The sequence below is a fragment of the Agelaius phoeniceus genome, chromosome 3, assembly GCF_051311805.1.
Source record: "Agelaius phoeniceus isolate bAgePho1 chromosome 3, bAgePho1.hap1, whole genome shotgun sequence".
Classification (NCBI taxonomy): Eukaryota; Metazoa; Chordata; class Aves; order Passeriformes; family Icteridae; genus Agelaius; species Agelaius phoeniceus.
Window position 1 is genome coordinate 72,225,261 of NC_135267.1, and position 14,708 is coordinate 72,239,968.

The window sequence follows — 14,708 nt, forward strand, 5'->3', positions numbered from 1 at the left end:
GTATAATAACTTATTTTCCAGATAGAAAAAAGGAATTATGCCTGTAGAATCTAACATGGCCCAGGGTAGCTCTCACTGTCTGTCACTGTACAGGAATGTAGAAATCTGCACTGTTTCTTTAGGATAAACTCACCATTATGTGAAACATGAGTATCCATGCTTCCTGCCTGAAGCTGCTGCTCATCTTGCTTTGTAGCCAAGGCATTCCAGTCACAGACTGGGATCTGTTGTGTCAGGTGCTGTGTGTGGACACACATGGACGCCCCTGCATCAGTCCAGTCTTTATGGATTTTAAATTTCAGCAATGAAAATACAGTCCAAGATAGCAGCAATTGCAGAGAAAGAGGGCCAATGCTACTTTGAGTGGGCAGTGATACCTGTATTTTGGTAACTTATCACATGTCATGTTTTTGGAGATCATCTGGGAAAGTAATGCTTTGTTTTCCATGGATGATGGGAAGATAAGGCTGGTGGGCATCTCTTCCTAGAACTTGTCTTAGTTGTGTATAACATGAGGCTCAGTAATTCACATATTTTGGTTGTTATATTAGTGTTTACTGAAAAGGAGTATCCATGGTAATATGGTGTTAAGCTTATAGTTAGCCTTGTAGAGAACAAGTTCTAACTATTTTCCCATATTTTGGGGGGTGAAGAGGGTTCCCTTTTATGATCTCTTTCAGAAAGTCAGTGTTTTAGGTCTTCAGTAATAGGGTGCTAGTATTTATTTCCATCTTTACCATCACACGTCTGGAATGGTTGGCTGTCAGCCCTTCCTGCTTATTGCTTGATATGTGAGCAATGGCACAGATCCGTGATGAAGCAGCAGTGTGGGGGTAAGGAGAAAGAGCCAAGCAAGTTTGATTGAATTGCACAAGGGGCTATGTGACTTTTAAAGGTCTATTCCAACCCAAGCCATTCACTGACTCTGTAAATAGTGATGAAATCATGAGAGTGGAAAACCAGGTGTGTGAAGACCAACTGGAGTTTGTCTCCATGTTTAAAAACCCAGCCACTATGCCAGTGCCTTCACCTTCAGTGATGCTGTCACTCCAGCAATCTGCAAAGTCACTGCTGAGTTGAGAGGAATACTCTGAAATTTAAAAAAAACAACTGAAAAAGTAACAAGAATTTCTACTTAACATACTTGGTTCTCTGTTCAGAGCACTTTTTGTCTCTAGAGTAGAACATATGATTTATTTGAGCATATCTTTGAAAGATAAGTGTGTTACATGCAGTTTTTTTAGGAGAAGAAAGAAGTAAAAAGGATAAATAATGTAGGACAGAAAACTACTAGAACTACTTTTTAAAAATACATTTGCCTACCCACCTCTAGCAGTGCTAAAAGGCTCATAAGTTCAAAGACAACTTTATCTCCCCTTCTAGTGGATTGTTTTGGGATTAGGCAATTCTCTGGTTGGAATGGAACACCCCACTCCCACCATTGGTCTCTTGTAACTCATGGCTTTCATACTTAACCCTGTAAGTCTGTTTCACTTGTTTTAAAAATGACTGTGTGAGTGTCTGCATCGAAGCCAAAACCATATATGAAAGGACTACGTGTCACCTCAACCCCATGAGGTAACCCAGGAAGTGAAAATCCCTGTCTCATATGACAGATAATACCAGCTTCCAAGAGTAAAACCTGTCAGCCCTGTTTTCCCACTGAGAAGAATGATTGTTCAATTATCAACTATATTATTTGGTTTCCATTTTTTTAAATTTAAAGCTACCAGGCATCATTTGTGGGGGCGGAAAATGACAAAATGGAAGAGGGTACGTCACACTGATACTGAAGAAATGACACCTTTGTTCATTCTCATCTTTTCTACAACATTGTGTAGCATTTTTCTAGAAAATCCTGTTCTCTAGGCACATAGTGAATATTGATGCCTGTCCTACCTGCTTTCCTGGCTCCCTGATGTCTGAGTTTTGAGGGGACAATGACAGTTTGGAAATGGAGCACAGACCAGACAAATGCAGAAGCTATGTGTAATATGCAGAAAATATGGAAATCGAATTCCTGAGACATTAATGTGGGGATTCAGCTGTGTACAGCTTTATGGTAGAAAAAGGGTGGAGTGATTTTTCAAACTGGCTTCTGGTAAATTTCAGTATCAGGAATATTACTCAACTCTTGATAGTATTTTGTTTTCAAAAGGAGTTGCAGAGCAAAGGGGCAGTCATGCCCTAGAAGCTGCTGGGATGATGTGTAGACAGTTGTGTTGCCCTGAAAATGCAGAAGATTTTTGGATAGGCTATGATTCAGCCATTTTCAGAATGTTTTGGCTTCAGTTAATTTTCTTCAGTGTTTTGAAGAATATTAATTGAATGTGACAGGAGACGAAGCATAGGAAAAGCTAACTGAAAATATATTTGGCCCCAAAACTGGAAACAGTGAAATGAAGAGTAGGATTGTATGGTAAAGTTTAAATTGTCAAATAAATGGTGCTGGATTCTTTCAGTAATAGCATGTGAATCTCTCTTTTGTTTGTAATTACTATTTTGGGTAGGACTGTTTGATAGAATCAGGCTCTTCTGTCTTTTATCTTTGTGATTTTCAGTAGGATGATGAGGGGAAGATGATTCTTAGAATTAAAATTTCACTTTTTTTGGTACTACTCTTAGGATAACAAGGAATTTCAGAGTTAAATTGCAGAATTCCATGCTGCAATGGGTTAGGTGTTTGACATTTAAAATTAATTTTTCTTAGGTATTCATTGCACCTGAAAGAAATAGAGTGTTTCCTAACATGCTGAGAAAGCATGCATAAAACTGAGCAAAATAAGACTAATAAACCTACTTCATCTTTTGAAAACATTGGTGCTGTACTAACTTTAAAGTTTTCAAAGCAAGAGATAACCGTGCAGAACTCTTGTTCACACTAGCCTGAAGTTTCCCAGATCTTGCAAGCATTGCTTCTCAAAACCTTTTCAGAGAGTGCTCTGGTGCAGGATGTGGTGAGTTCACATTTGGTTGATCAGGCAGAATTTCTGTGGAGACAAGGAATGGGATTAGTAAGTGAAATGGATTTGTTCCAAGTTTCTTTGTCCTTCACAGACGAAATTTGTTTTCTTCAAAAATAGGACTCACAAGTATGTCTTAGGATCCCTAATTTGTACCTGAGGATGTCACAGATAATTTTTAATAAGTGTTCCTTAAGCTTTATATTCTTTCTCTTACTCATTCTAGCCTGTTTTAGCTGTTAGAGTCACCTGGAGAGAATTTCTCATCTCAGTTATATCCAGAGTGCGCCAATTGTCTCTTGTTTCCCTCCTCGGGGATGTCACACACGGGGGCCAGTGCTCTCCCTCTCTGCTGAGTTAGCATCCAAGCAGGGCCTGGGTGGAATGCACAAGGCAGCAGAAAGATGTCTGAAAGAAACCCCACTGCCTGATCTACATGATATTGTCATTTGTTCAGTGCAGTCTGGCTACAGGTCAAGTATCAGTGTGTCAATTTAGCGTGTAGATAAATGCACTGCAGTTGCTTTCACTCGGATCTCATTTTAATGAGAATTTTCCTCTAACGTTTCATTTAAGAGGAAAGAAAACCTGCCTTTCATGTGGTTTCCTAGCTAATTGCTGATTATAGGAGAGTTGCACAATATGACCACAAAACATGTCTTTAATTGCAAGGTTTTTTCACAGTAATAATCTTTGATATGAAAAAGGATTTTCAGTCTGTGGTAGATGGTGTATAAATGTAGATGTTGTGCATGTAACGTTGCATGTATGATGTATGGCTTAACCTACTTATTTAGGCTTTTTAAATTCTGCATTCCTAACTTTGCTTTCTGTCATCCCCTCAGGAACCCTGGGATGCACAGCACATTCCAGCACTGTTCTCTGCTTTCTGTGGCCTGCTAGTTGCACTTTCTTATCACCTCAGCAGACAAAGCAGTGACCCATCTGTGCTGATGTAAGTTGCCTGTAAATGTTTTTTTGCTGATTGCTCTTTACAGCACACAGCCAGAGTGATGCCTGGGTTTCAGAACCACAGGGGTTGCTTCCTGAAAGTACTGTGGTGAGGCGAAATTCCTCACCATGTCTGCATGGTTGGTATCAGTCCTGTATATGAATGAAGTGCTGCAGTCAGATCACCAGCAGGGCTGGTGTTCTTTAAGCAGCACTCTTCAAAATCTCTGAAGCAGATTTTTCCCCTCTAGGAGGTTGTGTGCTTGCCAGGTTGGAGGACAGTGATTTAGTTGAGGGGAGTTCACGCAACTGGAGTTGCAGAATGTGCATTGGTTAGCACTGGGACCTGAAGAAGGAACATTTAATGTGCTGGGAAGGTGGCTGAATTCCAGCTCTTGCTGAGGATTACTTCAGTAGGCTGTGCCTCTCAGTTGGAGGTTCCATCCTTCCTTTTGTTCTCTGACACAGTCTGCTAGAGGTAACTGAGGAGAGGAAGCATATGCTAAGAGTGACATTGCAAACAAGGGAGATTAAGGGGAAAAGTCCCAACATTGTGATCTGCATGTTGAGGTGATGTGTGAGAGAGAGACCCAATAGATCCTTAGCTCAGGGGCAGCAAATGTGAATTTCCCAGTGCAGAAAGTGTGATGTATGGCTGTTATAGGGGCTGTGGGGGTCAGCAAGCAGCTGGGAAATTACATCTATGGCTGTGGGGCTAAGCAAGCAAGAGGGTTTTGTGCCACCAGTATCATCATGCCATTTGGAATTCTGCTTCACAGACAGCTCAGTTTTGTCCTAGGAGAGTGCAGAGGGCCTGTGGGAAGTTCTGTTACAGAGAGTTCTCTCCTTTGATTCATGAGGTGAGGCTCAAGGCTCATTATGCACAGTTCTGCAGTGCAGAAGAGAGAAGGGGGGAGTGGAGAGCTTTTTAGGCCATTCAGGATTCTGTTTTAGTAGAGAAACTTGGAAAACGCAGAACAACATTGATGAGGAAGGAAAAGATATAGAGCACTAGTAGGAAATTGTCATCCGAGTAAATCTTGCGGAAGAGTCAAGAAATTCTTTACCATCCAAAAAATTCAGGGAATCTGACATTTATACATTGCTAGGTGCTGATGTGGCAAAGCAACAAGAACTGCTTGCATGTCTTACCATGAACTTTACCCACAGCCTACTGAGTGAGACATGGGTGTCAGGCAGACCTGGATCAAGCTTTGTGTGGATGGTGTGTAGTTTTTAGGTCATTACAGTATGGAAATCATGTATGGAAGCAAGTAAAGAATTAGGGAGAGTTCTTAGCCTTGGAGTAAAATATACACAGGTAAATTGCAAATCAGCATGAATATGTGAGTTCTTTCAATTTTGAAGTAATTTAAATGTAGCCATTTCTCCCACTTCCAGAAAGGACACACCAGTTCATGAACCTCTTTAATAAAACAGAAACTTTTCTTCCTTGAAACTTTTGTTTTAAGGAAGTAATCTTAAACTATTAAATGCATTTTAACTTGTAAATCTAGCTAGCAATTTCTTAACATTTGCAATGAAATCTTCAGTGACTGAAATGGTTCCTAAAAATCTAAAAATTAGGAATACATGTACAACATCAAATGTTTATTGTGCAATTGTAAAAATGCATCATCCTTAAAAAAAGAGATTTAAGATTTTTTCTCTGAAAAGCTCTGAACTTCTTTTAAATAAATTAAGGAGATTGGAAAAAGTATTAAGGTATGGTCAATGGCATAAAATTCAAGATGGATGAGGAGGTAGCACATAAATCTAGAAGAGAGAAGTAATATACAATTTGTACAGAATTGGCTTCCTTAGCCATTTTAACATGGGTCTAAAGAGCTCTCATATTGGTTTCAGCTTAGATGAAACAGAACCAAGAGTCATAAATGGAACAGTACCCTCTCTGCTCATTTCTCTAAATGACTGAGTCACATTGATTAGGCTGCTGAGACTCCTCAGGATTCTGATGAGGAATTTCTGCCCTGATCACAGGTAGAGCTGGTTTGTCTGTGGTTTGTCAATCTCCAGCTGAACAGAGACATGAATGCCAATGTATACGTGAAGAAGGAAATCTGAGACTGTTGTTTCTCTTGTGTCCTTCAGGAATATTCATATCTGTTGCACATGTTCCAAGGTATATTAATTAGGAATTTTTTTAAACAGGTCCCTTATTCAGTGTAAATACATCCCTCACTATCTACGCCAACGATTTGAAGATTCATCAGAAGATCCACTCCCAGAAAAAATGAGAGAATCAGTGGTAAGGCTTTTTCTTTCATTAATTTCTGTTTAAAGCTCTCTCATCCATTTTGCCCACTGAGGAACCTTGTAAATATTGTCATTTAGTAATTAAATAACTAAGAGCACAGATAGATGATCTTTACAGTGAGGCCAGCAGTGAGAAAGGGGATACAGTGAGAAGGGCTCCTTTGAAGGGCTCTGCCACATTGATTCTTTAATATAGTCCATGTGCACTCTTAGAGCTTGGGGGAGGGTAGCATCTCTCATCCTAGTACACAGAGAAGTAATGCAGGTTCTGTGCACAGAGTTGCAGCCTGAAAATCTGGTGTGTCGAAGGTAGGCTGGATTGTTCCATAAGCATTCCAAAAGGTGAGCAGTGCTGCCAAACTCTGTGTGCACTGAAGAGGAGCAGGAGTTGGTCCACAGAGTTACATGTGTTTAAAACAGCCCTTATTCTTTATTTTTCTGTGGCTAGGGCTACCTGTTTTTCAGGAATGCCTTTTCTGTGCCAGGATATGCTCTTGACTGTGTGCCGTCCACCCCAGCTGAGCCAAGTGGAACACACTGTCAGACTTGGCACCTAGAGGTGGAAGAAGCATATGAAACTGGGATAGTATGGGAGAGGGAGGTACATGCCTGGTGCCAAGCATTGCCATCTCATCATCTCTTTGCTTGGCAGGCTGTTTATTTACTACTGTCTGGCAGGAAGCTCTAAGTTTGTGTCAGCTTATTTCTCACTTCAGCACAAACATCGTGAAGTGACCCATCTTCCTTTTTGTGTCTTTTTATATTAAAAAAATGTTTGCTGTTACCCAGGGGAGGTTGATCTGCCAAGGCATTCATGTGGGCAGATCATCAGGTTTCCAGAAATGCTAAGGGGTGTTTGGGGGTGTTTGACATTTATTAGTCTTGTGAGCTGTTCTGCTTCCTGGCTGTTGGACAGCTCTTCCTCCTGACCATATCCCCAGTGCCTGCACATCTGAGCATTTGTAACCTAGGCAGCTATTCCTTAGCTTCGGAGTGCTCTTTGAAATCCAGGAGCATCTTCCAGAGAGTCTCTGGAAGATAGACTGCGTTTTTTAACCCTTAGACATGACCTGGGAGTCCGTAGTTCCTACTGGCCTCCAAATGTCCCTTCAATGGGATGCATCTCTCATGTGCATCTTGAATCATTTCTTAGGCATTTGATAAGGTGTTGCACAGCCTGCATTCAGCATATGCATTGATCCCACACTACCAATGTTTTCTACTTTTCTAAGCTGCTGCTTAGATTGTCATTTTTGCCATGTATAATCTTATTTTAAACTGCTTCCTCTAATAGGGCCTACATAAGACTAAGTGATATGGCTGTTTCTTGTTGCTTGTATTGAGCTACAGTTTCTTGCAAACTAAACTGTTTGCAACAGTTGATACTGGAATATGGCTGTGCATCTAGAAACAGAGTAAAAAGCATGAAGTATTTTTGTTAGAATTTTGCTGTATTCTGTGGTATTTGTGGTGTGTAGGTTATTGCTGCGGTTCATTGACATTCTGTTCTTGTACACAGGGACTGTATGGCAGATGTAATGGAAAGCTTCTCATGCTCCTGTATTCTGTCTTTTGCTGATAGTGCCTTTCTTGGAGGAATACAGAGTCTGATGTCATCTGTTCTGCAGATGGAGCCCAGCCCGGGGACTGAAGCAGTTACTGCAGCTGTCCACTTAACTGGTTTTATTTCACAGTGCAGAGGGAAACCTTGAGCAAGGCTTTAAAATATTGAAAATAAACCCCAAAAATAGTGGAAAAAATCTGTATCTAAGATCCTGGCTGTATTTTCAAAATGAAGTAATTCTGCAGACTCTAACAATTTTTATATCAGTGACATGGACAGGGATCTGCTGTCGTACACTAACACTGCACAGCTGCACTTGAGCCCTTGAGCCAGTGGGGTGGAAGGTGCAGAAATATGGGGATAACTGCACTGGGATTCGCCAGACACAGGACTTCAGTTCTTCTCTTCACAATGTTTCATTCCTGTCACACTTTTTCATTTTGTCACACTTTTAGGATTAATTAAGTGGGCTTCCTGGCACCTTTGCTCTCCAGGAAATACCTGGATTTGGGAATTGGCACTTTTCTGTTCTGTACATTTGATACTCCATGCTGCTGCTGCTATGAGGCAGAGGCTGCTTTCCTTCAGTGTTGCTGGAGCTTGCTAGTTGTTCGCTTTCATTTTTTTTCCTCTGTCTTGGCTTCCTTTAATCTGTATAAAAATTGTAAGCCAAAGTGTTTGCTTACGATTAGCAGTGCTAATTTGGAAGAAATTAGCTGGAGAGAGAGAGAGAGAGCAATTTCTGATGAATGTGGGCTCTTTGTCTAACCCGTGGGTTACCTGGTACCTCTGTTTCAGTTAAACACCAAGGAGACTCCCACTGCTATCTCACCAATATAGTGCTAATAGGGCAAGTAGGGAAGAACTGAGGCAGGAGAAAATGCATGTGCATCGAATCCAAGGAGCACAATCAAGCCATAGTCCCTGCTGACTTGCTTCAGCAATAGCAGTCATGTTCAGGATGTAGGACTCGGCTGACTCTTCAAAGCCAATTTAAAATAATTTCCAGAAGTTTTGTAAGGGGATCTTCAAACTGTTCAGCAGCTGGGTGAAACAATATATCAGTATTCAGAAGAGGTTTCATGATGGCAGCTCATTTTTTCTTGAAGTGCTTCCCTGCAAGGAGAGTATTCCTAACCCCTGTCAGTGGCAAGAGATGGCAGGATGCAACACAAGCCAGCCTTGCCTTGGTGACATGTGGTCTACAAAACACCATTTAAATAAGATGATTTTAATCAGAAAGCCAGAGGCATACAGAACCAATCGCCTTCTCAAGTAGCTGAAAGCAAACAAGGTTAATATTGAAAATTATTGTGTTGTTTTCTGGATGGCTTTGCATTGATGTTAGGGGTAATAAATACAGCATCTCTAATGTTTGATTATGTGACTTTTTTACCCTTTTCCTTTCCTTGAATAGCTGTGTAAGAATTGCCAGCTTTGGAAGCCTGAATTATGAAGCAGCTGTGATTCATAATTGACCATTCAACTTTGAGAATGGAGCTTCCTACCATTATAATTAATTTCTGTAGGCATCCACATGGCTGATTACTAGATTAAGCAGTGGCCTGAGGGTGATAATGTGTTACATTCAAACTCAGGGTTCCTTCCTGGTCTTTAGTAAAAACATTTAGATAGCTAATAAAAGGATTTTTACAAAGCTCCAAAAATCTAATTGAAAATAATGGTTGGACTTGATGATTTTAAAGATCTTTTCCACATAAACAATTCTATGATTCTGTGATAATAATTAAAACAAAAAAAAGTGCCACTCTAATATATTCTGCTTGTGAAATCCCCAAGGCATTAATGTTGCTTTGGGGTTACTTTTTTTTTCCCTTGAGTGCAAAATGGAGAATGTAGAATGGCTTTCAGCCCAAACTATTAACAGTGAGTGTCTCTCACTGGAGAGATTTGAACTGTGAATAGAGCTTAGTTTTTACATTTTTGGACCAATTGCAGTGAAGGGCTCAAACATCATGCTATAGAGTTATTCAGTACTCAGCTCATAAGTTCCTGGCCTTGGGAATGATATCCAAAATCCTGCTTTAGTTGGGTCTAAGGTAGGCACATGGTTTTCAGGAGCTACCTGCCATCCACAGGAAGGCCAGGAGCCTCAGATCCACCCCCAGCAGGTAGATGCCCAAGGTTTTCTCCTGGAGAGTAGCTGTGAGTCCCTCTCAGCCAGGGAGATCACTGCCATTTCCTGGGGGACCCTGTCCCCTGTGCAGTGACATGGAACAGAAGCAAGAACTGCTCAGCTTTGTTTTACAGGGAAAAAGGCCTTAATTTAGTGAGAAGCTTGAAGGCGTTGGCCACATCAAGAGGGAGCTGCTGTGTGGACCATTGTGCCACACAGCTGTGCAGTATTTTTACATTTTGAAACAGTTCAGTGCAAGGACAGAAGGACAAGCCTGGGCATATATGATACTTTAAACATGCTCAGTATTGCCAGAAATGGAAAGCAATTGTCAAACTTGGAGTTAAATATCTGAATAATAATAATTTCCTTAAAATATAGGCCTTTTTCTGTATAGGATTGTCAAAAGTGATGAGAGCACTGTTAAAAGGACAATTGCAAAAGGAAAGATGGGAAATGCAAGTCCTGTGCAATATAATTTGTGTAATATGTTCTCTTCTGAATGTAATGTTTGAAAATATTCTCTTTGGTGATCTGGCCCGGAATGGAAAGTTAGGATGCCACCTCTCTCCAGAAATGTGCATTCTTATCACCTCTGCTGATTTTACAGCTAAATTTTTAATATTTTACATGGTTTTTAGAGTGTCAGCTTTTTCAGACATCTGATTGTGAGAGGAACCAGCCATTTTAATAATAAGCCTTTTGGGTTGTAAAGAAGAGCTTGTGAATGTGATTGGAGTGTATTTGTTGTTCTTAGAAGCTTGTTTTAGATTACTGAGTAGTTGAATTCAGCTGTGCAGAAAATGATACTTGATCAAGACTTTTCATGCTGTGTATTCACAAAGGGGCTGAAATAGTGCTATATAAATTTGACACTGCTTAATTTTCTCAGATACTGATGTTTTACATAGATTTTTATGCAACATCTTTAAAAATATCTGGAAAGCTTAAAAAATCATTTCCGTTGCATAGATTGGTAATAATTCAGTTATTCATTTTTATTAGACTGTGTTTTTTCAGTACTGCTACTTGCTAGTGAGAGAACTGAACAGAGAAGATCTGTGGGGACAGGCAGGGAGCCAAAGTTTAGTCGGGGAAGAGAAGTCTTTTCCTGTGAGCTCCCTCGTGTTGTGGTTCTCCTGCTGAATGTGACAGCCAAGGAGCAAGGCCAGCAGGCTGTGCTTTGAAAAGGTGGTCAGGAGGAGTTCCAGAGACCTGACTCTGCTCCCACCTTCACAGCACATGTAGCCCGTGCAGAGTACAGGGCTGTCCTGAGAAGGATGGCTCTCAGAGTGGAGGGAGCACCACTCTTCTGGAGATGTGTACATACTCTTGAGCAGCCCGGGAAAGGCAAAGACCATGGTGGCTGCTTGAGATTTCAGCTAAGCCGTCTTGGAGTTTCCTGGGACAAAGCAAAAGTACTTTCAGAGCCTGAAGGCTTTTTAGTCCTGCTGCATTTCAAAGGGCTGCTGCAGTAAGTGGAAGTGCTGATGCAGGTGACCTTTTACTGAGAAGCATCTTTCATAACAGGGAGTGATAGGCAGCCTAAATATAGAGGTTGCTACCAGCTTCCCTGGTAATTCGCAACCCTTCTGTTCTTCGCTTGTTCTGCTTGCTTTCTTTTTTATCTCCTTTATTCGTAGGTTTGCCCTACCATCATTATTTTAGTTTTCTTTCTCTTTTCTCTGATGAGATTCATTAAGATTACCTAGATAGCACCATCAGAAAGTCAGATGAACCTCTGGTTCTATCAAAAGTGTTGCTTTTCATGTGTTGTTTCTAGGTATCTTTGAATTTAAGCATAAGTCAGCTTCTAAACCAAGAGCTACAAATAGTTTCTCATTTGGTAACTTAGCAGCAGAATTGAGTGCTGAACCTAAATGCCCTTCTCATAAATCTAAGACAAGATTTTCATTTACTCACAAAAGCATTTGGGTGACCTCTGAAGTACAATTCAGAAGAACTTACAGATCACAAGCTATCTTGTTTATTTGTTTACTGAGAATGACATTTTAATCGCTAGAAAAATGTGCTGTAAAGACAGTGATATATCCAATCTTTAGAAACAAAGTTACTCCTAGCATGGTTACAAATTTTTACATAAAGGAAGATGTGTCCTTTCATTATCATTCAATGACACTGGAAAAAAGCCTTGTCTAAAATCCACAATATCTTGCTGCAATTTGACTTCCAATAAAGAAAATCAGGGAATGGGGCATGTCACTTTAGAACATAATAAATGTATTAATGTTGTGTCTTAGAAGACATTATGGAAAAGCATGACTTTTTTCAGGAATGCAAGAGAAAGGGAATAAGGAGTATTAGTTCTTGAAAATAGGAAATAGAACCAGAATTAAGATTCCCAAAAATAAGGAGGTCATAATGGAAAAGAGTTATATTCCTCAAGCAGAATCAGATTCAGTATTAAAATGTATTGCTTTCATTTCTCCAATATTGTAACTTTGTTATTTAAAAATATAATTCTAAATTAGGCATGAAGAATTTAAATGTGATTACTTCAACAGACCTGGAGTGTGGAGAAATAATTTCCCAAAGCAGAGTGGAGAAAATACTTTTGTATTAGGGAATGCTGATTATCCTTATTGCAATGCAGAGTGTAAGTAATTGAGAACAGAGTAATTACTTTGGTTAAAATAGTGCTGCCTTACTAATTGTGTATAAAATAATTATTTTCACAGAAAGAAATCTTGAAATCGGATCTCATTGTCTGCACAGCAGCTGCTGTTCTGTCATTTGCTGTCAGTGCCAGTACTGTGTTTCTGTCACTAAGGGTGTGTATCTATCTTTTTTTCCTCCCCCTAAGGTATTATGTCTCTTATGCAAAACCACAGGGTGCTTTAACTGGAAAGAATAGATGCTGTGGGAAGGGAAGTTAGTGAAAATGCATTTACTGGTTATGATAACACTTCTATCTGCAAAGCAGTTAGTTTCTGGATATTTGTATTAATTTCAGTATTACTTGTTTGATATCTTTTTTCTTAAACAGCTCTTATGATGTGGAACTCAGAGGACAGAATGATAAGCCTGACATTTTGCCTTTTTTCCTCCAATCATAGAGGAAAAAATTGGCTGATTGTGCGTGCAAAACACATATGTCAAAATCCATATTCACCTACCATCAAGAATTTAAACATAGGAATAAAAATCAATTGCAGAAAAATACAATTATGGAAACTGTTAAAAATGTTTAAAATATATAAATATATATATATGTATAAAACAATGTTGTGTGTAAATTATAATTATGTTTCCTTTTTTCTGCTTTGGCCCAGCCATTTCTCAGCATTGTGCTGTTTGCTTTAGCATGGACAGTGGGATTTGTGACACATTACATCCTTCCTCAGCTCCGCAAGCATCACCCCTGGCTGTGGATCTCCCATCCCATACTCAAAAGCAAAGAACACCAGCAGCGGGAAGTGAGAGGTTTGTAAGAGTCTTTTCTAAACAGTGGATGCAATGACTTCCAGCTTGTCTTGCTTTGAAGAACAAACAAATAAAAAATTCCAGAAGTAACAGAGCTGGGAGAATAAATGATCCTTTTACTTTTGAGTATCAGACATATCTGATAATTTTAATTTTATCACTGCGCCACCAGCAGATCTGTGAACCTGTAGGAATTGTCTTCTCAGGCCACTGCCCAGATGGGCTGAGGCCAGGCAGACACATCTGGAGATTGTCTAGTCTGATACCCCTGCTTAGAGCAGGCTGCCCAGAGCTGTGTCCAGTTTTTAATGTTTTCAAGTGTAGAGACTCTAAAAACTTTCTGGACATAGCATTCAGTTATCCTTACAGTAAGAAAGGTTGCTCCAAACGGTGTTATTTGAGTGGATTTTGGTGGGGGTTTTTTTGTTGGTTTTTCCCTGGTTTTTTTTGTTTGTTTGTTTTTGTGGTTTTTGGTGGTTTATTTGTTTTGGTACTACTTTTTTCTGAAAATAGATTTTCAATTTGTGCCCATTTCTTTTGTCCTGTCTCTGGCCACTTCTGAGAACAGAGTGGCTCCATCAACTTTACTCTCCCCTATCAGGTATTTATACCCTAAAAATGCTGCCAATCAAGCATTCATAAGATGCCCCCCAAGGCTTTTTCTTCTCAAAGTTAAGCAATCCCAGCTCTTTGTTTCTCCTCATAGGTTGAATGTTCCTGTCCCTTAATCATTTCATAGCCTCTATGTGATCTTTCATGAGCCACTGTCTGATCTCTCTTTTGTTTTACATTACAGCACTGTTACTTGCTGTGTTGCTTGACATGGTATAGCTCATGCCTAATACATTGGCATTCTACATAATTTAAAAACTTAAAAGATTGATGAAATTGAGGCATATTTTTTCTACTTTCTGACATATCAGCAAATGCAGTGCGATTTAAGTGTTCTAATTTCAATTGTAACACATTTACAGAAACATTGCATTTGAAAAGAAATTTTCTCCAAGATTTGTTCTTGCTGATGTCTGCTGGCTTCAGTGGGTAGTGCCTTGATCCATGTGAATATCAGTCAATATTTTAGTATGTGGAGATCTGATTTCCTGTTCTGATAGAGTTATTTCTGAAGCAGGCAGTGTGCTTTGAGAAGTAAAGCTTCCCCCCTCCACCCCAGCTCTCTTTTTGTCTTTGCTACCAGCCAAAAGCTTGCTTGTCATTTCTTGATGGATCCCACGCCTTAATAATTCTCAGTATATGTTTCTGAAGTGTTTGAAGACAGCATTTGCAGAACAGTCTGTTGAGGGACTTCAGTCTGTCTTCAACTAGACTGCAAAAGAGTTCAGATCACTCTCTGGAAAACCATACATTAAGGATT

At 39.8% G+C, this 14,708-nt stretch overlaps 1 protein-coding gene across 2 annotated transcripts in view; it reads left to right on the forward strand.

The window, feature by feature from the left end:
• The window catches only part of PCNX2 (pecanex 2), a 153,137-nt gene that overhangs the window by 59,064 nt on the left and 79,365 nt on the right, over nt 1–14,708 (forward strand). For both annotated transcript variants that reach the window (XM_077175595.1, XM_077175596.1), the window contains 4 exons: nt 3,809–3,918; nt 6,087–6,183; nt 12,592–12,684; nt 13,186–13,336. In XM_077175595.1, coding sequence (XP_077031710.1) covers nt 3,809–3,918; nt 6,087–6,183; nt 12,592–12,684; nt 13,186–13,336 — 451 coding nt within the window. The remainder of the gene's footprint in view (nt 1–3,808; nt 3,919–6,086; nt 6,184–12,591; nt 12,685–13,185; nt 13,337–14,708) is intronic.